At 43.1% G+C, this 13,352-nt stretch overlaps 1 protein-coding gene across 2 annotated transcripts in view; it reads right to left on the bottom strand.

The window, feature by feature from the left end:
* Positions 1-13,352, bottom strand: part of LOC146026399 (calcium-activated chloride channel regulator 1-like) — a 119,301-nt gene that overhangs the window by 81,030 nt on the left and 24,919 nt on the right. For both annotated transcript variants that reach the window (XM_083157043.1, XM_083157042.1), the window contains exon 5: positions 5,905-6,052. In XM_083157043.1, coding sequence (XP_083013169.1) covers positions 5,905-6,052 — 148 coding nt within the window. The remainder of the gene's footprint in view (positions 1-5,904; positions 6,053-13,352) is intronic.

Genomic DNA, 13,352 nt, shown 5'->3' with positions numbered 1-13,352 from the left:
GCGCAACGGGCACAGTGGCTCGCCACCTATTCCATTCTCCTTCGATGGGGGTCATGGTGGGGCATCTTGCTTGTGACTGCAAGTACTTATTGATGTGACTGCACAGAAATGTGTTTATTCACAAACAAAGCAAAAGTGTCTGTGTGGCCATATGTAATGGAGACATGAAATGACAGGCAAATTGTCATTGTTGTACAATTCACGTACAATTCATTATTTCACTATTCTTTTCTGTGTACGCAACAATAGGATTCATCTACAGATAAGTGGGATAAACTAGGGGCCTCCTCTGATAACAGACAATAGACTTATTCTAGTCCATGCGCACCATTGTGAATTTGCAATGGTGCGCAATGTTTTTTTATTGTGCGTGCCCATTTCTGCACATGTGCAAGCGCCAGGTGCGAGCGGCCATGGTGAACAGAGTGTTTGCCGGGCATTCACACCCACCAGTGCGGGCAGGGGACGTGGGGCGGCGGTGGGTATTCACACCCATGGGAATGCCCAGCATTTCATGGGTGTTCCCAAGAAAATGCTGGGAATTCCCATGGTAACGCCCAGTGGGTGCTGGTGGTGGGCAGCTAACATCACCGGATGTCAGCTGCCCGCCATGTTCTCCTCCAGAACACACACATAGCTAAGACAACCCAATGATGTGGGTTTGGCCCTGTAGGCTGCGCATGGATGTTTATGCAAAATATCCATTTGCAGCCGTGTGGGCGAATTCGCCCTGCGAAGGGGGGCAGCAGCATGTACGAGTGGTGGTCGGACTAAAAATGACACGCAGCACTGCGTGTCAACCAGAAACACCTCCAATAGGTGGAAAAAAATAGCAGTTTCTGTAATGCTATTACATAAAAGGATCTCCACATTCAGAGAATTGTAATGTCCTGGTAGATTTATTTAATTTTGTTGCTCTTAAGCTGGCCATACTTTAGAATGATGGTCATGAGATCGATTGTGTACACAACGTGGGCACATTGTGAGGTATATCGGTGCGATGCACAGTCCCCTGGGTCAAGAGGTTGCTCGATTGATCATACGCGTTGCACGTATGATCAGAGGGGATGGCTTGCTCATTCGATCTGCATACGATCAGCATCGTATGTAGGTCGTTCTAATGTATGGCCAGCTTAAGATGCAGTCTGTGCATTCAGTAAAATTGCGTATCATACTGTAGATCAAAACATCTGCCCCGATAGGTATCATGGGACAACTGCAAAAAACTCCTGGAGGATCTGGACAGATTTTTCCTTGCAGCTCCTGAGGCTATGAGGAAGAATCCACACTCAGAGGCTTGAGCTGGCTACACAATAAGCAATATTATAAACGATATTGCTCATTTTGGCCCATCTGAGAAATATAGTTTGTAATATCACAAAGTGTGTACACTCAATGGGAGAAATTTACTAATAGGGCCGATGCTGGGTATGACTCCATACGACCAGCATTGGCCGTTTTTTGGGGAAAATAGAATTAGTAAATTGGGCAGATTTACTAATATGGATTCAAAGTTTCCCAATGGCGTAGGCAAATGTATTTTTGGCCATTTGTATTTGTAATACAATCAGTTTGATCTGTGCAGGTTTCATTGTAAAAAAAAAATAAAAAAATAAAAAAAAAACAGCGTGGGGTTGCACCCCACAGCATAACCAGCCCCAGGCTCAGAGAACTAATCCTGGTTCTAGAAATTCATGGGTTAAAACACGTAGGGATCGCTGGAATTTATAAAACCAGCACCAGGTTTAAGGGTCTGTCCTAGTTCCCAAAATACCAGGGACAAAAAGAGTAGGGGTCCCCCATGTTTTGAGAACTAGCACCGGCCCCAAAGAGCCAACAAGTTAATGCCAAAGCCGGGGGGGGATACTTATTATATAAGTTCCCGCAGCCAAAGTATTAGCCCTTTGGCTGGTCAGGCCAGGCAGGGACCCTGGGGGACCCCCTCAAGGTAAGGTTTCCCCCATCCAAAACAAAATCGCATGCGATTTATCACATGTAAAAAATGGCAACTCAAGTCCTAATCGTATGTGAGCCTCCCGGGGAGCTGCCGGGCGGCTCAGAGGAGAATTGGGTCTGACTTGTCCTTTGGACAAGTCGGCTCTATGTATGGGGGCCTTTAGTCAGAGAGAACTTGAAATATCTGACTGGGAAAAAAGCAATTAACAGGCTTGGATGGGGTCCACTCCTGTTCCCAAGGGCCGATTTTTAAAATCCTTGTACCCATGGAAATAGCGGACCCTCAGCTTTCAGCCTAGGGCCCTTAGTCCCCTGGGGGTTTTCTGGGTACTCAGAAATGTGCGCACTGCTGTCTACTATTGTAAAGCACAATGGAATCTGCTGCACTATATAAGAAACTGTAAATAAATAAGTCATAAATATATTGCATCATGTGTCTGCAACAGATCCTGGAAAGGCAGAAAGTGCACCTTGTGACACTGCAGTTTTCGTGGAGCATCCGGAACTACGAACTGTTACTCAAACATTGTTCAGCAGATAAACATGTTTTATAGAAAGCGTTGACAGTGAAAATAGGAAGTTTCTGTCAGAGTGTACTGATTTATGCTGCCTGAAAGACCTGGAGCTACCAGTTTGCCTGATATTATTAAAAGTGGAAATTTATAGCAACTCTACGAAACAAATCATCATGATTTTCATAAAAAGTTTCCTCCTGGTAGTGCAGCCTGTAAAGGAAAACTGCAGTCTTGTCTATCTTCTTACAAAAATAGTATGGCTATACTACTTCGGTGCATGATCGAACAACAAAAATCTGCAGAAGCAGCATTGCGCATATGCTGGACCAGAAGCCATTGTCAGACTCGGAGATTGTAAAAGAATGTATGTTGGAAACGGTCACAACACTTTTTGAAGAGAAGAAGGACATTCTTGCGGCTATTCAAGCCATTCCTTCATCAAGAAGCAATACAAGAAGAACTGAAATTTTAGCTGCAGACAAGACAAGACAACTTGTTTGAACATCTACATAAGGTACCTTGTTACGCAATTGCACTTGACGAATCTTGCGACATTGTTGACAATGAACAAATGTCCATTTTTGTGTGATTTTATGATGTTAAAAGTTAACTCTTTAGAAATGAGTTGCTAGCAACTTAAGGCAAGACTCGCGGAGAAGATTTGTCTGTAAGGCAAGACTCGCGGTGAAGATTTGTCTGTAAGGCAAGACTCGCGGAGAAGATTAGTTCAAACGTTTTGATGATTTCATTACTAAATCAAACATTAGCTATGATAAAATTGTGTCCATTTCAACTGATGGCCCCTGGCCATGATAGGCAAAGAAAAGGGTTTGATAAAGAGAATCAGGGATAAGAATGCTGGGATATTATCTTATCAGTGCATAATTCATCAGACATCCCTTTGTGGCAAACTCAGTGCTACATTGAAGAACATAATGGATACTTGATTAAGTTGATCAATTTTATGAGGTCTCGCTCTGCACTTCAGCACAGACAGTTCAAGGAGTTCTTGTCTGAATGTGATTCTGCCTATTCCGATTTATTACAACACAACAATGTTCACTGGCTGAGTAAAGGCCAAGTCATTGAATGTTTTTGGCACATAAAAGTCGAAGTGACAGCATTCCTGGCAAATTTGAATACTGAAGAAGCAGGGAAGTACATGGAGTTCCTAGCCAACAAGTGCAATATGCAAGCTTTGTCTTTTCTGAAAGACATTCTCAAATATTTAAATGAGCTTAATACCGAGTTGCAAGGGAACGGAAAGTTAATCTGATACAAAGAGCCAAATGTAATAGGGTGAGAGTTTCAGAAAGTGAGATATTTTGGGAGAGTAGTTTTCCCATGTTTTTTAAAGCAGCAATCAATTAGATGGCACAATCAGCCTGGTTTTGCAGTGTAATTGATTGCTGCTTTAAAAAAAGGGGAAAACTCTCCCAAAATCTCTCACTTTCTGAAACTCTCACCCGATTACATTTGACCCAAAGTGTTTCTGCTTTCCGTCGCAAGCTTGAAATATTTGAAAAATACATTGAAATGCAAGAATTTATTCATTTTCCAACTACTCGTGAATTAAGGGAAAATAATTCTGAAATGGACACTGCAGTATTTTCAAGTTTTGTCTCAGATCTTAGAAACGAATTTGCAGCAAGATTCAAAGGATTTGCAGATATAGGGAAACTGTTGCATTTTCTAAAAACTCCCTTTGAAGTTTCTTCTGCGGGAGAATGGACTGATGTAGCTGAGAAGTTGTTCGAACTTTCAAAACCTAGCCTTCAAATGGACATAATCGACATGCAAGAAGATGTTTCCTTGAAAATGTACAAAACTGCATCCACTGAAGAATTTTGGGCTAAGCATGTTGACAAGTACGTAAATTGTAAAAAACTGGCTATCAACATAGCTACCATGTTTGGTTCCACATACATATGTGAGACCTCTTTCTCCAAGTTGAATTTTCTGAAGAACAGACATCGATCAAGGTTAACAGATGCCCACCTTGAAGACACTCTGCGTATTAGTTGTTCGCCAAGAGTTCCAAACTTTAAAAAACTGACTCAGGATCGCAAGTGCAATTTCTCTCATTAAGTGGATGATTCTGGTTGGTTTGCAAGAGCAATCTCCTTCTTGAACAAAACCATGTACACTGCATGTGGGGCTGATGTAACATGTGCAGAGAGAGTTACATTTGGGTGAGGCATTTGTTCCTGTGCAGAGTAAATACAGGCTGCTTTACTCTTACACTGCAGTATAGATATAAGATTGGACACACCTCACCCAAATGTAACTCTCTCTGCACATGTTACATCTGCCCCACCTGCAGTGCACATGGTTTTGTCCATCAAAGAAGGAGATTGCTTTTGCAAACCAACCAGATTCACTTTCAAGAGTAACATAAAGACACATAGGGGGTTATTCTGGTTGAGTCGGATGGCTCCGAATGCGGACGGACGGCCGATGGTTGGTGTTTGCGCATGTGCAGAGGCGTATCTGCGCTTGTGCAAATGCCGCGCATGGCCGAATACGGCGTGAATTCTGTACAGAAAATGATCGGTTGGAGCATTCCGAACAGGGGGTGGAGAGGGGCGTGAAGGGCTGTTTGGGCTCATTACCATATGCATACGCCCCGCGTTTCATGGGCGTTTCTATGAAAACGCTGGGCGTACGTATGGTAATGCAGCTGTGACGCACGTGTGGGGGGTGGACATATGACATAGCCGGATGCCAGCTGCCCGCGCATATCCCTGCTTTTGCACGGAGAAATGACCGAGTAGTCTGGAGCACTCGGTGCTGCCTGACCACTCAGTCCAGCATTCGATGGTTGGCGACCATCGAATGATGGGGGAGGTTCCCAGAGATGGAGGAGTTCACAAGAAAAATCCACTCGCGGTCCGTTCGGTCGGCGTCTTACCGCATTTGGATGGTGTGAGCAATCCGTAAGGAAGGCGGGGCTAAGAACACTCGGTTCCTGTCCAAAAATACGCATCCGACCGAATCAACCAGAATAAGGCCCATAATGTCTACTAAAGTTTTAAGTGTTAAAATTATTTTTAAGGAATGTAGTATGTTACTAAGCAGTTGTATATTACTGCTATAAAAGTAAGTAATTATACGTTTCTGCACCAAAATAAAAACTAATTACATTCCAGATATCTGATTGTGCAATTTTGTGGACCTCGATCAAAATAATTACAAACTTCCGAACTCCATTAAAAATGACTTGCCTACCCCTGCCCTAGACCTAAGTAACTGCATCTCCACCTACTGTATATCTGTTGAATTACAATATGAAGTGTCAAGTAGAATTTTAGAGTACAGTACTATATACTGTTTTTAAGCAGTTCCTGTGTATCAAATGCAATTTTCCATTAAATATCAGTAATGCTTAATTTAATTACATATTTAAAAGATGTAAATATATAACGGACTTTACCTCTTGGTCCAAATATTCTCAGCAAGTTGTCATTTAATAAGAAATTAGGCGTCAGATGTATGTATTTGCCCTTTTCCCCGCAGCCACCATATTGCAATGTGTATGGGAAATCTCTGTCAATTAAAGGATCAGCTATGATAACATCGGCCTAGGGGGAAAAAGCAAGTCCGTTATTGTTATACTGTAAATTCCAGAATACATATCAGCTGGAGTGATAAAGAGAACAAAGAAAGGATGTCCTGTGTCGGTGCACCAAAATAGAAATACGAATAAAATCTAACTTTTATTGTTGCATTTAAAAACTGCGAGATAAGAACATTTAATTACAAACAAGGGTGGGATGTGACACTTTTTTAAAACTAAGGTGGCAGGCTGATGTTTGTAGTGGAGTATAGTGTATATACGGTTTTCACTTGGAACCATGTGCTATTGGTCCATACAGAGAATAGTCTGTTCGGGCCAAAATGCTGGTAATGGTGACACGAGCGGGTTGGTTAACCTCTTTATTAGGTGCTCTGTAACCAGAATATCGCTAGTTTAATTTAGCGAAACTGTAAGGACGTGGTGGCACAGCTGGTAGGGATTGGTATTCACTAGGAGTGTTAGGCCAGTGTTTGGCCAGTGAAATTCCTCCTGTGACCACCGTCCTTAGTGCTAGACGCCCCCTGCAAGCACACTCAGTCTGTTCGCATCTACTGCTCCCATTGGCTGCAACGCTTGCCTAGTAGGGGAGTCAGTGTGCTGTACTGGAGTGCCCCAGGATTATTTCACTGTGCCAGTCCAGTGGAGTCGCCTCCAAAAAGACCTAGCTGGTGGCAGTGAAAGCCCTTAGAAGTGCTAGGGCGATAGCGCACAGGTTCAACAAAAATACATTAATAAGAAAATCAACAAACAACTACAATCATCTGCCCACGCACCGCTAGCCGGCACGTGCTTCGCAGATTTCAGCTTCCTCAGGGCCAACCTGCCTGAGTGACTGCAAGGGTTTAAATACCATATGTGTTATAGTATGCTCCAATCACGGGGTGTCCCGTGGACGAGCCCCCGGGAGGTTTGGCGGGAAAATATTCATCCTATCATACAGCCCATTGACTGGCCAGCCCCTGTAGGTGTCCCCACTGTTCAAGCATGGCGTCAGGTAGTCATGGTTACCGCTGTCTCCTGTGCCTTGATCCGGGCGCACCTCTGACGTACACCTATGCTGTTGTAGCGGTTGTCAGGGTTACCATGCGGGGTGTGTCCAGAGACGGACGTGTCTCTGGCGTGTGTCAGCTCTGGCCCGCTACGTGTATCCGCTCTGACCCGCTACGCCATGGTTGTCATGGTTACCCCTCAGCGTCTGGTTACGTGGTATGCGGGCGCAACAATATCATGCGTCTGCTCCAATCCTATCGCGTTCCTATGTGTGGCGTCGGGTTACCATAGTTACATGCTCAGGCTAGTACTGGATCGTCACCTTCTCATTGATAGGCACTCCTGCTCAAAATCTTCTTTATAATTATCTCATAATACTTTGGCGTTCCATAAGCCCTCCCGATTGGTTTAGGAGACAGAAAATCTTTCTATAGTATTATTGAGGTAAGTGAGGTGAGAGAGTGCTTACTAAATACATGATGTGATTGAGCACATTGGTGATCCTAATATAAAGGACATAGTGTGTGCCCATATGTTGGAGGAATAGGAGTGACAAAAGAAGAGAATAGAAGTGTCACTTTGTGTGTATCATGGTGTGACTTATACTGTTGCCATCACCAACTATATATGTGATGAGGCGTCTCGAATATGTGGATGACTTCCCAGGTAAGTGAAAACAAGTGTAACACAGCAAAAAACAAAAAAACAAAAACATTAATAACAATAGTGAAAAAACGGTGCTTGGAATATAGCCAAGGTGTATGTGTCAATGCCCGATATATGTAATGCCAAACTTCATACGTTGGATCCTACAGATGCGGATCACACACATTATGAAGTATAGGCAGAAAAAGATTCTAATGTGCCATCTGTAAGGACAGTTGTCTAAAACGAAAAATCATACAGCAGGTGTGTGCTATAATATAATTATAAAATAAGGGGAATGTAATATATTAGAATTAGGAGGTGAAGAAGGAACATTGTCTAAATAGAGGAATCATGCGACAGGTGTGTGCTATAGATATGAAAGAAGGGGAATATAATATATTAGAATTAGGAGGTCATCTGAAAAAAGATGGAATACCTATAGAGTAGAGTAGTACAAGTTTGCAGTAGGGTTTACCTATGTACAGAAAAAATTGAAAAAGATGAGATAAGGTACGTTGGGGTGCCATTGCTAAATACATGCAGTATCCCACTAGTATTATGTCATGGAAGGATCGGTATTCCAGCATGCATAGTCAAGAATAAAAATATTGATGCATTTCCTGAGCGGTTTAATCAAGGATTACAGATACGTTGAATAGTTATTTCCTCATTGAGGCCTACTGGTGACTGGTATTATGTCTTGGAAGGATTGGTGTTCCAGCATACGTAGTTAAGAATGAAGATATATTGAAGCATTTTCTGAGAGGTTTAAACAAGGATTACAGATACGCTGAGTAACTATTTTCCTCATTGAGGCCTACTGGTGACATGGTACCCATCAAAAAGATGAGTCTGGTTTCCTGTCTCAGTAATTCCGTATCCATGTCACCTCTTCTGATCCCCATGTCGACTCTTAGCATACCATAGGCTTTCAACCCAGATGTCTTGCACTGATGATGTTTTAAGAAGTGGCGTGCGACAGGGGTGAGTGCTTTCATGGCTTGTCTATCTTTTTCTGCATTCCTGATGGTCTTCCCAATATATGTCTTATTGCAAGGGCATTCCAGATTATATACAACCCCTGCCGTGTCGCAGGTTATATAATCCTTGATTTTCCGAGTTTGTTTATATTTGTCAGTGTACTCTTGTTTATTGATCATGAAAGAGCAGGCCTTACATGAGCCGCATTTGTAAGACCCTAGTCTCTGTGGAGGACGCTTGTTCATTTTACCCAGATGGCTATGGACCAGGGTATCTCGGAGATTATGACTCCTACGCCAGCTCATTTGGACTCGGTCGTCTAACAGTTTGGCTAGATCCTGATCGTTTTTTAGTACGTCCAGATGTTCATTCAGGATTCTTTGGATTGACTGCCACTCTTTGCAGTAAGTCCCAATGAATCTCACAGGATCATTGGAGGGGCTGTTGTTTTTTTGTCGTGGCACCAGGAGTCGTTCTCTTTCGTATGTTTGGGCTTCGTTGTATGCCCTTCTAATGCTCCTTTTACTGTAGCCTCTGTCAGATAGGCGGGCACTGAGCTCCCTTGCTCTGAGTTCATATGTGCTCTCGTCAGAACAGTTGCGCTTAATTCTCAAAAACTCTCCTTTGGGGAGTCCCCTGATAACTGGAGGGAAGTGTGAGCTGGACTTATGTAATAAGGAATTGGTGGATGTTGGCTTGCGAAATAAATCAGTCTAAAGGGACCCATTCTCTTTGACGGTTATATGGAGGTCCAGGTAGTTCACCTCCTTCCGACTCATCTCATATGTTAGATGCAAGTTGAGATCATTGTTGTTCAACATGTTGATCATCTCAATGAAGAGATCTCTCTCGCCCTCCCATAAGATTAAGAGATCGTCAATATACCTCAGCCATAACGTTATATATCAGTATATCTCTCATTCGCCTCATTAAAGACGATCTCCCGCTCCCACCACCCCAGGTACAGGTTCGCATATGTGGGGGCACACGTGCTCCCCATAGCGGTCCCCCGCACCTGGAGGTAGAAGCCCTCGTTGCACACAAAGTAATTTTTGTTAGTACAAATCTCAGCAACCGTATGAGAAAATCGTTAAAATCACTTTTCTTGTCCATGTTGAGAAAGTATTGTGCTGCCTGTACACCGTACTGATGGTGTATACTGGTGTACAGGCTTTCTACGTCACAGGTTATGATCCATGAGTTTTTCTGAAGTATGACATCCTGGATTTTATTGAGTACCTCCATAGTGTCTCTAACATATGATGGTAATGTGTGGACATATGATCTTAAATAGTTGTCCACGAACTGGCTGGCCTTCTCAGTGAGGCCGCCTATACCCGACACTATGGGTCTCCCAGGTGGTGTTTTGTCATTTTTGTGGACCTTAGGCATGAGGTACAGTGTAGGTATCCTAACCTCTTTGACCTGTAGAAACTCGGATTGGGACTTGGTGATGGTCCCTAGGTGTGTGGCTTCTTCTATTATTTTGGAATACATGGACAGATAATCATGGGTCGGATTAAAGGTGAGTTTTTTATAGCATTTTTGGTCCCCTAGTTGTTTTTCCAATTCCTTCACGTATAGGGATCTTGACCCGATGGTGTCATCCCAACTTTTAATTTCTTTTAGGGCCTCTCTTTCCTGGCTGTTCAAATTGTCTTCAAATTGAAAAACATGTTTATTATTTTCAAGACGGTCCAGATCTTGGCTGACCAGGTCAATATAAGTTTTGACCACCGGGCACACTTGGAAGTTGGGGTAGAAACTGGACTTCTTTTTGAGGGTCCCAGGCTGTTTATCCCCAACTGTTGTCAGGTGGGGGCTGGATGTATTGGAGAAAGCTTCTTCTTGAAGACTCTCAAGGTCAGCTATGGCTTGGTCTTCTTCTCTATTCCATAATAGGTCAAGTCCCTGAGGTGTCATGGGAACATAGTTAGGAGTGGGATCAGGAATATCCTTTTTACAGAAGAATTTCTTGATAAGTAGCTTGCGAGCAAATAGATTTAAATCTTTTTAAAAGAAGTGGTGGGGGAGAAATATAAACAAACTCGGAAAATCAAGGATTATATAACCTGCGACACGGCAGGGGTTGTATATAATCTGGAATGCCCTTGCAATAAGACATATATTGGGAAGACCATCAGGCCCCTCAAAAAAAGAGTACTTGAGCACATTTCTAACATCAGGAATGCAGAAAAAGATAGACAAGCCATGAAAGCACTCACCCCTGTCGCACGCCACTTCTTAAAACATCATCAGTGCAAGACATCTGGGTTGAAAGCCTATGGTATGCTAAGAGTCGACATGGGGATCAGAAGAGGTGACATGGATACGGAATTACTGAGACAGGAAACCAGACTCATCTTTTTGATGAGGCCTCAATGAGGAAAATAGTTACTCAGCGTATCTGTAATCCTTGTTTAAACCTCTCAGAAAATGCTTCAATATATCTTCATTCTTAACTACGTATGCTGGAACACCGATCCTTCCAAGACATAATACCAGTCACCAGTAGGCCTCAATGAGGAAATAACTATTCAACGTATCTGTAATCCTTGATTAAACCGCTCAGGAAATGCATCAATATTTTTATTCTTGACTATGCATGCTGGAATACCGATCCTTCCATGACATAATACTAGTGGGATACTGCATGTATTTAGCAATGGCACCCCAACGTACCTCATCTCATCTTTTTCCATTTTTTCTGTACATAGGTAAACCCTACTGCACACTTGTACTACTTTACTCTATAGGTATTCCATCTTTTTTCAGATGACCTCCTAACTCTAATATATTATATTCCCCTTCTTTCATATCTATAGCACACACCTGTCGCATGATTCCTCTATTTAGACAACGTTCCTTCTTCACCTCCTAATTCTAATATATTACATTCCCCTTCTTTTATAATTATATTATAGCACACACCTGCTGTATGATTTTTCTTTTTAGACAACTGTCCTTACAGATGGCACATTAGAATCTTTTTCTGCCTATTCTTCATAATGTGTGTGATCCGCATCTGTAGGATCCAACGTATGAAGTTTGGCATTACATATATCGGGCATTGACACATACACCTTGGCTATATTCCAAGCACCGTTTTTTCACTATTGTTATTAATGTTTTTGTTTTTTGTTTTTTGCTGTGTTACACTTGTTTTCACTTACCTGGGTAGTCATCCACATATTCGAGACGCCTCATCACATATATAGTTGGTGATGGCAACAGTATAAGTCACACCATGATACACACGAAGTGACACTTCTATTCTCTTCTTTTGTCACTCCTATTCCTCCAACATATGGGCACACACTATGTCCTTTATATTAGGATCACCAATGTGCTCAATCACATCATGTATTAAAGTATTATGAGATAATTATAAAGAAGATTTTGAGCAGGAGTGCCTATCAATGAGAAGGTGACGATCCAGTACTAGCCTGAGCATGTAACTATAGTAACCCGACGCCACACATAAGAACGCGATAGGATTGGAGCAGACGCATGATACCACGTAACCAGACGCTGAGGGGTAACCATGACAACCATCGCGTAGCGGGTCAGAGCGGATACACGTAGCGGGCCAGAGCTGACACACGCCAGAGACGCGTCCGTCTCTGGACAAACCCCGCATGGTAACCCTGACAACCGCTACAACAGCATAGGTGTACGTCAGAGGTGCGCCCGGCTCAAGGCACAGGAGACAGCGGTAACCATGACTACCTGACGCCATGCTTGAACAGTGGGGACACCGTACAGGGGCTGGCCAGTCAATGGGCTGTATGATAGGATGAATATTTTCCCGCCAAACCTCCCGGGGGCTCGTCCACGGGACACCCCGTGATTGGAGCATACTATAACACATATGGTATTTAAACCCTTGCAGTCACTCAGGCAGGTTGGCCCTGAGGAAGCTGAAATCTGCGAAGCGCGTGCCGGCTAGCGGTGCGCGGGCAGATGATTGTAGTTATTTGTTGATTTTCTTATTAATGTATTTTTGTTGAACCTCTGCGCTATCGCCCTAGCCCTTCTAAGGGCTTTCACTGCCACCAGCTAGGTCCTTTTGGAGGTGACTCCACTGGACTGGCACAGTGAAATAATCCTGGGGCACTCCAGTACAGCACACTGACTCCCCTACTAGGCAAGCGTTGCAGCCAATGGGAGCAGTAGATGCGAACAGACTGAGTGTGCTTGCAGGGGGCGTCTAGCACTAAGGACGGTGGTCACAGGAGGAATTTCACTGGCCAAACACTGGCCTAACACTCCTAGTGAATACCAATCCCTACCAGCTGTGCCACCACGTCCTTACAGTTTCGCTAAATTAAACTAGCGATATTCTGGTTACAGAGCACCTAATAAAGAGGTTAACCAACCCGCTCGTGTCACCATTACCAGCATTTTGGCCCGAACAGACTATTCTCTGTACGGACCAATAGCACATGGTTCCAAGTGAAAACAGTATATACACTATACTCCACTACAAACATCAGCCTGCCACCTTAGTTTTAAAAAAAGTGTCACATCCCACCCTTGTTTGTAATTAAATGTTCTTATCTCGCAGTTTTTAAATGCAACAATAAAAGTTAGATTTTATTCGTATTTCTATTTTGGTGCACCGACACAGGACATCCTTTCTTTGTTCTCTTTATCTGTCTAATTCATGTCCGAGGTAGCACACC

Source organism: Crinia signifera, chromosome 8 (genome assembly GCF_055691185.1).
Source record: "Crinia signifera chromosome 8, ASM5569118v1, whole genome shotgun sequence".
Lineage (NCBI taxonomy): Eukaryota > Metazoa > Chordata > Amphibia > Anura > Myobatrachidae > Crinia > Crinia signifera.
Note: the sequence above shows the minus strand (reverse complement) of the source record. Positions and strands in the feature narration are given on the sequence as shown.